We start from the raw sequence: 10,369 nt of genomic DNA, 5'->3' as shown, positions 1-10,369 counted from the left end.
CTAGAGCCAAGGGAGGGAGGCTGGCGGAGATGCAGCCCTGCGCATGCGTGTTCTATTCAGGTGCGGCCGCCGCAAGCAGGGAATTAAGCGGTGAAGAAGAGGACAGCGGCTGGTTACTAGGAGACGGGACGCTCGTGTGGGAAGGCTAAGCGCAGCGTGGGCCTACGCCTGCGCGGCGCGGATGGACCAGGAAGAGGCCTCTACTACGCACCCTGTACGGCGGGCAGGTGGACGTACGCGTCGCTACGTGCGTGGCTGCGCACGCACGGCTTCTAGTCCCCGCGAGAAGGAAGGTCGAGCCAGGTACGCGTGCGCAGGGGAACTGGGGGCGCGCGGGACGGAAGCGGAGCGAAGGCGCCGGGGAGGTGGAGGACGAGCCCCCCTCAGGTACAGAGCGTGAGGGCGGGGCCGACGGCGGCGCCCACCGACGCTAACCGCCCCCGCCTCCTTCCCTCCGGGTCCCTCCTTCCTCTGCCTCCCGCGGGGTGGGGCCAGGTTGATTTGGTGGTGGGAGGGGAGGGGAAAAGGGCGGAGGATGGAGACGGGGAGGGACCTGGATCCCTGGCACAGGCCAAAACTTGCCAGTCGTCATCATGAGCTCCGGGGAGGATGACGGGCGGAGAAACCCGGGGAGGGACTCGCAGCTCCAGGTAGAGGCAGCAGGGATGCGCCGGGTTGGGGTAAAGCAGCTCCTGGACCAGAAGGCCCTGCAACAGGGAGGATATGACGGGGATTAGGGGGTGAGGGTGATCTCTGAAGTGGGGATTCGCTGCTTGACGGCTGTGAGGGATGGTAGCGGGCTGAGCTGCAGTCCAGGGAAGCCCTCCAGGAGCAAACTTTGCCGCTGTTGTCGTTTCTTGGGCGCTTAGGGTTGAGCCCAGTTCCTATGGTGACCGCTTCGCTTCCTGCTGCAGCTCTCCGCTTGGTTGTTGCGGGGACTGTTTTGTTTAGAAACGCTTGGAGTGGAAGTGAGGGATTTGGAAGTCAAAGATTTGGTAGTTCAACCTGCCCTTTCTGACTCCCAGCCTCTCACTTCTAAGCCTCTTTATAGACTTTGGGAGGTGAAGGGCCGAGATTACATAGGCATTTGCATGAATATTTCATAAAATTTCAGTAGAAATTGTACACAGGAAAGGCAGGATAAGCTGGGTTTCGTTTGAAAAAATATTTGAGACTAAAGTAGAGTAACAGCGGCGATTATGGACCTGACAATTACATATGCATAGGAATACATTGTTATTGTTTGTTTTAAAGGCAAGGATCAGGGCTTCAAGAACGGTTTGCACAGATGACACAGCCCCGGTGTTTTCCTTCTAACATTCTAGGACCTTATATCGCAGGATATTCGTTGTTTTAAATTTCCTTTACTGGTTTTCAGCATTTAAAGTACACTTTTTTAAAAAGCCTATGTGGAAATAAATGGAATAATATTGGTTTATAGCTAGAGGAAACTAGGTTAGTTATAAACAAATGGAAAGTGGCACATTCAAATCTGCCTTCAGGATAAAACTGATTCTTGTTTTTATCTTAATTGCTCAAGGAACTGAACCATTCCATTTTAAATAGTGAGAAATAACTAGGAACATATTAATGAAGTATTTATTGTAAGCAAACTTTGGCATTTAATGGCAGCTTGCAAAATCTTATTTTGTTTATTGTCTGGAAATCACTGTTTGTAGTCCAGCATATAATCAGATGTAGAGATTTTGTTGGCTCCTTTTCTGTCTTTTTTAGTTGCTTAGATCAGTTTTAGGGTAATTTACTTTTAGAGTATTCCATATATGGGGACAGAGCAGGTGTTATTATTCATTCTCTTTTCTCATCACATGCCCCCTCTTCTGCCCAGATGTAGCCACCATCCTGATTTCTATGATAACCACTTCCTTGCTTTTCCTTAGAGTTTCACCATCTTTGTATATGGGAACACGCACATTCTACTTTGGCTTGTTTTTGAACTTCATATAAATGGAATTGTAGTTAAGTATTCCTTTCTAGTTTGCTTCTTTAATCAACATTATGTTTTTTAAGATTTATGCTTGTTGCTTATAGTTTGTTGTTTAGTGTTTACCTACTCTACTATTAAGGTTTTTACAGTTTTGGTAAATATGAACCACTGCTGTGGACTTTCTCATACATGTACCCCCATTATAATCTTTTGAATTGACCTAGTTAGTAAGGTAGTTGTATTTGTCTTAGTTAGGGAATTAACATCAGTTTATTATTAATATTTTTTAGTTCAGGAAAGCCTCTTGAAAACAACTCCTTAATCCCCTATGTTTCTTAGAGGTCTTGGTAAATGACACTTCTCCTGGGGCCATTATTTTATGCTCCTTTAAAAAGACAAGTTATTTCTTTACAGAATAGTCTGCATTGAAGATAACTAAAGAGCTTGAATTTGAATGGATAACTGGAGAGATTATTTCTTTTTCTTAAGAAAGGTTAAGCATTGTGTCGTTATTGTTTTGTTTGAAGTGAGTTCTCAAAACCTTTATTCACTTATTTTTATAATACAAAAACCTATCTCAAAATTATTCATGAAACTGTGTTGTTTTCTACATCTTTCTTTGATGTCATTCCTTCCTACTTCAAAGGATCTGTTAGTGTAAACTTTTTTTTATAAAAAGAACAAGTTGACTTTTTGTGGAACCAGATTTCAGAAGCCCATATAAAATACTGTAGTATTTTTAATTATTCTACTTTTGTTGAGTGTGTGTTATATGTGTGATATTTTGCTCAGGATTGGTATTTTTTTCTTTTTAGTGCATGATCTTATCTCCTATTTCATGAAAAATGAAAATTCTATCAGGCAGGACTCTCTTCAGATTTCTACGCCTTCTTATCTAAATCTTCACCTGACCTTGCTTTCCTCTTTCTTGTCTCCAAGGACAGTGCATCTGCCATTTATTTGGGTTTCCTTTAATTGGCTCTGTGACTTTTCCCATTAGTTAACATTAACCCTTGTCTTAGGAATCTTCTATGTGTTTATACTGTAGGACTTAACCGAGAGCACAAGAACTTTAGGGAGTTCTTCAAGCCCCTGAAATTGTTTGTAAAGTTTTGTATGTGTTTTTATTTTACTGAGGAGAGGACTTGGGCTTTTGTTTAATTCTGAAGGGGGTCCTTGATATAAAGAGAATTAAGAAATAAGTTTTTCTTCTTTGTAAATAACTCTTCAACAACAGGGTCTTCTTCTACCTTTTGCTCTACTTCTTGTCTCACGATCATGCTTCCTAAAAGAAGTCTACATTTTCTATTTCCTTTTGTTCATTATTCATCTATTAGTCCTCTTTGAATGTGCTTCTACTCCTTCTGTACTATTGAAACTACTTTCTTTGTATCATCAAAATTTTGTTATTTTGAAAATGTTCTTTTGGCCACCAACTTTGTGTTGGGTACTTCTATAGGCATTAGAGATATAAGAGTGACCAGACAGAAGCCTAGATCTCTTGGAGTTTACCTTCTAGGAGTGGGGAGACAGACCATAAACAAGTGAAAAATAAATGATGTGATTTCAAATAGTGTTAAGTGCAAATAACCTGATGAGAGAGTATCTAGGAGAGAGGTTACTTTAGGGAAGAGGCCACTTTAGGGAAGAGGTCAGGGAAGACCTGCTGACATTTGAGCCAGAGAAGGAGGCGGTCATGCACAGGGCTGGGAGAGAGAGTGTTCTGAAGAGAGGGAAAGCAAGAATCCACTTCATTCCTTGAAGTGGAATGAGATTGGCACAGTGGAGGAACAGAAAGAAAACCAATAAAGCTGATGGGTGAAAAAGAGAGTACTAGATCTACTTAGGGAACTGAAAGCAAGGGCCAAATTATGTAGGACCTTTAAAAGTTTGGATTTTTATTCTAATTACAGTAGGAAGGCATTGGAGTATTTTGAGCAGGATCTTATGATTTTAAAGTGATAGTTTTGATTTTGATTTGGAAAAAAAGTTGTAGCGAGCAATAGTATAAATATAAAGACCACTTAGGGAACTATACCAGTAGTCTTGTAGGAGAGGAATATGGAGGTGGTAATAAGCATGTTGAGAAGTGGATGGATTTGGAAAATATTTTAGAGGTCAATCTAACAGGGTTCATTTTGGGGGGTTAGATAAAGAGGAAACAAAGACAATCCCTTGGGCACTGCACAAATGATGGTACATTTCACATGGGAAAGACTGGTAAGGAACATAGTAGAAGCAGGGTTGAGAGCAGAAGTGCCAGTGGGGAACTTAAGAGGTCTGTTCTAGATGTGTTAAAGTTGTGATGGCTCTGGACATTCAGTAGACACAATACATAGTGTTAAGTGCTCCAGGAGGAGTATATTCATAGTTTGGGGGAAATATGGAAAATACATCCTAAGTCTTTTTTGAGGGAAGTTGAAGTCAAAACTACTTTTTTTGTGGTCTTTTTCTCTATATTCCCTTAGCATTCATGTGCATTCCTCTGATATGGCACTAATCCTGTTGTAATGTAATTTTTAATTTATTTTTCTGGACTTCCCTAGGCCCATTGAGGGTTGAGATTGTAGGTTTTTATTTGTTTTTCATGTTTCTTTTTCTTTTTTCTTTTCTTTCTTCCTTTTTTTTTTTTTTGAGAGGAAGAGAGAGAGAAAGAGAAAGAGGGGAAAGGGTAGAGGAGGAGGGAGAGAGGATCTAAAGCAGACTCCATGCCCAGCGCAGAGCATGACACAACCCTGAGATCATGACCTGAACCGAAATCAAGAGGTGGATGCTTAACTGACTGAGCCACCCAGGCACCCATGTTTCTCATCTTTCTATCCATAGAATCTAATATTGGTTCATTCTTATTCTAGCCGTTTATGAATTTGTTTGACAAGTGAATAACTGTGAGTGTTAAAATGTGAAACTATAGGGGCTCCTGGGTGGCTCAGGGGGTTAAGCCGCTGCCTTCGGCTCAGGTCATGATCTCAGGGTCCTGGGATCGAGTCCCGCATCGGGCTCTCTGCTCAGCAGGGAGCCTTCTTCTCTCTCTCTCTCTCTCTCTACCAGCCTCTCCATTTACTTGTGATTTCTCTCTGTCAAATAAATAAATAAAATCTTTAAAAAAAATGTGAAACTATAAACTGAAACAGGGACAGTGGATACAGAAGAAATGTACTTAAGAGTGATTTTAGTGAAAAGATAAGTAGAACTTGATGGCCAATAATATATAGAGAGCACTTCTTGCCAGGTGGTATTCTAAAATGCTTTACTGAAACTCATTTAATCCTCACAACAGATCTCGGAGGCATGTACTATTATCATTACTATTTTATAGATGAAGCCATGACCAGAGAAGTAACTTGATCATGGTCATGCAGCTAAGAAACAGCAAAGCTAGCATTATGAACATAACCACTCTGAGGCTAAAGAACAAGTTCCTAACTACTATGCTATGTTGCTTCCTCATTGAGAATGTGCTTCTAGCTTAGGTTTTTATCGTAATGATTTGCTGCTTCCAAAGTACTTTTACTTGATTCTCTGAATTCTGTACAGGAATACAAGTTCCATTTTGATAGAGATTGTAGAAATGTGGAGGCTATTCAGGTGGCCTGAGGTGGGGAACTTGGCAGAAGAGACATGGGCATTTCAGATATACCAATTTCTCTCCCTTTTCATTTACCTCCAGAGGAGAGCAAGTAGCAACTCTAATATTGCTACTCAATTGCTCACACTTGTCAGGTAGACTTTTGTTCTCTTCCTACTTTTAATTTCTAGTGTAACGTGATAGGTAATTTTATAAAATCTCTAACTGACTGTTCAGTTTACCAAGGAGAAGAAGGAAAGTTCAACTTTATCTGCTTTTGTACACTCCTTTAATATCAATCTATGTACATTTTTATTGGTACTTATTATGCAAAGAATTCTATGTAGGTTTGTAGGAGTATGGAGAGCTCTAGGAGATTGCCTGTTCTTAAGATTCTAATAATTGGGATTGTGGGAAAAGATGGCAGAGGAGTAGGGAACCCTAATTCTTTTTTTTTTTAATTTTTTAATTTTTTAAATTTTTTATAAACATATATTTTTATCCCCAGGGGTACAGGTCTGTGAATCGCCAGGTTTACACACTTCACAGCACTCACCAAAGTACATACCCTCCCCAATGTCCATAACCCCACCCCCCTTCTCCCAACCCCCTCCCCCCAGCAACCCTCAGTTTGTTTTGTGAGATTAAGAGTCACTTATGGTTTGTTTCCCTCCCTATCCCATCTTGTTTCATTTATTCTTCTCCTACCCACTTAAGCCCCCATGTTGCATCACCACTTCCTCATATCAGGGAGATCATATGATAGTTGTCTTTCTCTGCTTGACTTATTTCGCTGAGCATGATACCCTCTAGTTCCATCCATGTTGTCGCAAATGGCAAGATTTCATTTCTTTTGATGGCTGCATAGTATTCCATTGTGTATATATACCACATCTTCTTTATCCATTCATCTGTTGATGGACATCTAGGTTCTTTCCATAGTTTGGCTATTGTGGACATTGCTGCTATAAACATTCAGGTGCACGTGCCCCTTTGGATCACTACGTTTGTATCTTTAGGGTAAACACCCAGTAGTGCAATTGCTGGGTCATAGGGCAGTTCTATTTTCAACATTTTGAGGAACCTCCATGCTGTTTTTCAGAGTGGTTGCACCAGCTTGCATTCCCACCAACAGTGTAGGAGGGGTCCCCTTTCTCCACATCCTCGCCAGCATCTGTCATTTCCTGACTTGTTGATTTTAGCCATTCTGACTGGTGTGAGGTGATATCTCATTGTGGTTTTGATTTGTATTTCCCTGATGCCGAGTGATATGGAGCACTTTTTCATGTGTCTGTTGGCCATCTGGATGTCTTCTTTGCAGAAATGTCTGTTCATGTCCTCTGCCCATTTCTTGATTGGATTATTTGTTCTTTGGGTGTTGAGTTTGCTAAGTTCTTTATAGATTTTGGACACTAGTCCTTTATCTGATATGTCGTTTGCAAATATCTTCTCCCATTCTGTCAGTTGTCTTTTGATTTTGTTAACTGTTTCCTTTGCTGTGCAAAAGCTTTTGATCTTGATGAAATCCCAATAGTTCATTTTTGCCCTTGTTTCCCTTGCCTTTGGCGATGTTCCTAGGAAGATGTTGCTGCGGCTGAGGTTGAAGAGGTTGCTGCCTGTGTTCTCCTCAAGGATTTGGATGGATTCCTTTCTCAAATTGAGGTCCTTCATCCATTTTGAGTCTATTTTCATGTGTGGTGTAAGGAAATGGTCCAATTTCATTTTTCTGCACGTGGCTGTCCAATTTTCCCAACACCATTTATTGAAGAGGCTATCTTTTTTCCATTGGACATTCTTTCCTGCTTTGTCGAAGATTAGTTGACCATAGAGTTGAGGGTCTATTTCTGGGTTCTCTGTTCTGTTCCATTGATCTATGTGTCTGTTTTTGTGCCAATACCATGCTGTCTTGATGATGACAGCTTTGTAATAGAGCTTGAAGTCCGGAATTGTGATGCCACCAACTTTGGCTTTCTTTTTCAATATTCCTTTGGCTATTCGAGGTCTTTTCTGGTTCCATATAAATTTTCGGATTATTTGGGGAACCCTAATTCTACTGGTCCCCTGAATTTAGCCAGTTGTCTATCAAACCATTCTGAACATCCATGAAATCAGCCTGAGATGTAAGAATATATATCTGGATCTGTACAAACAGAAAATCTCCAGTGGTCTTGAGGTGTGAATCAGGGAGCCATGATTCTGCACTCAGATATCAGAAGATAAACAGAAAGGGGAGGGAGCCACCATAAGCTGATGCCAGGAAGGTGATGTAACACTGGAGTGCAAAAAGCATCCCACACTGGGGATCATGCACAGACTCACAGACCAGTAGCAGAGGTGAAAGGATTTCAGTGCAGCCCTCAGATAGGATCTAGGACCTGTGGGTGCACATGAGTGAACCAGGGGCTGCTCTCAATTTTAGAAATACAAAGGGCAGAGACATGCCTGGCACTGGGTTCTACCACTGGCAATGTTGCGATGCGGCACATGACCAGGGAGCCTGCAGTTTTTAGCAGTGCAGACAGAAATGGAGACAGTGTGGCATAGAGAGCTCAGTGAAGAGCAGACTGCAATTTCTTTGTTCTGCGACAGATTTAGATGCAGTCACTTCTGCTCTGACTCTGGGAAGAGACATGGAAAGCCACCAAGGAAAGCTGCCAGAGAATAAAAGCGCCCCGCCCCATGGTTTTCACTAAGTCCACTCCCTCCCCAGGGACAGGGCAACTCTGCCCAAGCAGGGTTGCCTGGCAGGCCCCTCCCCAAGAAGAGAGGCTGGAAGAACAAGAGGACGACAACGTAAAGGTCCCTATAAAATAGGTGCATCTTGATTGAGGCATGGTTAATACTTTGAACTGTGTACATTCCCTCAACCACCCCCCAACAGAATGACTAAGAGGAGGAACCCTCAACAAAGAAAAGAATCAGAGACAATGTCCTCTGCTACAGACCTAATGGATATGGATATAAGCAAGATGTCAGAAATAGATTTCAGAGTAACAATTATGAAGTCGATATCTAGGCTTGAGAAAAATACAAGCAACGATATAGAATCTCTAAGGGCAAAATGAGATCTAATCAGGTGGAACTTAAAAATGCTATGAATGAAATGCAGTCTAAATTGGATACTCTGACTGCCAGGGTAAACAAGGAGAATGAATTAGTGAGCTGGAAGATAAGAAGATAGAAAAGAAGAAAACTGAGGAGGCCTGGGAAAAACAGATTAAAGCCCAAGAGATCACACTGAGAGAGATTAATAATGCCATGAAATGTTCCAGTGTCAGAATTATTGGGATCCCTGAGGGAGGTGGAGAGAGAGTGGTGTAGAAGATATATTTGAGCAAATTGTAGCTGAGAATTTACCTAATCTGGGGATGAAAACAAGCTTTTGTGTTCAAGGGGCAGAGAGGACCCCTCCTAAGATCAAAGAGAACAGACAAGTATCCTGACATATAATAGTACAAGTCACAAATCTTAGATCCAAGGAAACAATCTTGAAAGTGGCTAGGGGAAAGAGATTTCTTATGTATAGAGGAAGGAATGTCAGAATAACATCAGATCTATCCACAGAGACCTGGAAAGCTAGAAAGGACTGGCAAGACATATTCAGGGTACTAAATGAGAAGAACACGCAGGCAAGGATATTTTACCCAGCAAGTCTGTCGTTCAGAAATGGATGGAAAGACAAGGGACTTCCAAGATCAGCAGAAACTGAAGGAATATGTGACCACAAACTAGCCCTGCAAGAAATATTAAGGGAAGTTCTATAAAAGAAGAAAGACCTGAAGAGTAATATAGGCCAGAAATTTACAGAGACAATCTATAGAAACAGGGACTTCACAGGCAACATCATGGCAATAAAATCTCATCTGTCAATAATACTCTCACCGTGAACGGCCTAAATGCTCCCATGAAATGGCACAGAGTTGTAGGTTGGATAAAAAGACATATCCCATCCATATGCTGTCTACAAGAGACTCATTTTGAATCTATAAGAGATATTCTTTTTTTTTATTTTAAAGATTTTATTTATTTTTTGACAGAGAAATCACAAATAGGCAGAGAGGCAGGCAGAGAGAGAGAGGGGGAAGCAGGCTCCCTGCTGAGCAGAGAGCCCGATGTGGGACTCGATCCTAGGACCCTGAGATCATGACCTGAGCCAAAGGCAGCAGCTTAACCCACTGAGCCACCCAGGCACCTGAGACTCATTTTGAATCTAAAGATACATCCAGACTGAAAGTGATGGGATAGATAACCATTTTACATGCCAATGGACCTCAAAAAAAAGCTGGGGTAGCAATTCTCATATCAGACAAATTAGATTTTAAGCTAAAGACTATAGTAAGAGATGCAGAAGAACACTATAATTCTTAAATGATCTGTCCAACAAGAAGATCTAATAATTGTAAATATCTATGCCCCCAACTTGGGAGCAGCCAACTACATAAGACAGCTGTTAACCAAAATAATCATTGGTAATAATACTTTAATAGTAGGAGACCTCAACACTCCACTCTCAGCAATACACAGATCATCAAAGCAGAAGATAACAAAGAATCAAGAGCTTTGAATGACACACTGGACCAGATGGACTTCATAGATGTGAGCAACAGAATACTCATTCTTCTCAAACACACATGAAACTATCTCCAGAAGAGACCACATACTGGGTCACAAATCAGGTCAGAAGCAATACCAAAAGATTTGAGGTTATTCCCTGCATATTCTTAGACCACGATACTTTGAAACTGGAACTCAATCACAAGAAAAAATTTGGAAGGAATTCAAACACTTGGCAGCTAAAGACCATCCTGCTTAAGAATGTTTGGGTCAACCAGGAAATTAAAGAAGAACTTAAACAA

At 41.4% G+C, this 10,369-nt stretch overlaps 1 protein-coding gene across 1 annotated transcript in view; it reads left to right on the top strand.

The window, feature by feature from the left end:
- The first annotated feature begins 521 nt into the window (after positions 1-521).
- Positions 522-10,369, top strand: part of TSGA10 (testis specific 10) — a 152,272-nt gene continuing 142,424 nt past the window's right edge. Inside the window, exon 1 of the mRNA XM_044263887.1 lies at positions 522-650. Coding sequence (XP_044119822.1) covers positions 594-650 — 57 coding nt within the window. The 5' untranslated portion in view covers positions 522-593. The remainder of the gene's footprint in view (positions 651-10,369) is intronic.

Source organism: Neovison vison, chromosome 8 (genome assembly GCF_020171115.1).
Source record: "Neovison vison isolate M4711 chromosome 8, ASM_NN_V1, whole genome shotgun sequence".
NCBI lineage: Eukaryota > Metazoa > Chordata > Mammalia > Carnivora > Mustelidae > Neogale > Neogale vison.
Note: the sequence above shows the minus strand (reverse complement) of the source record. Positions and strands in the feature narration are given on the sequence as shown.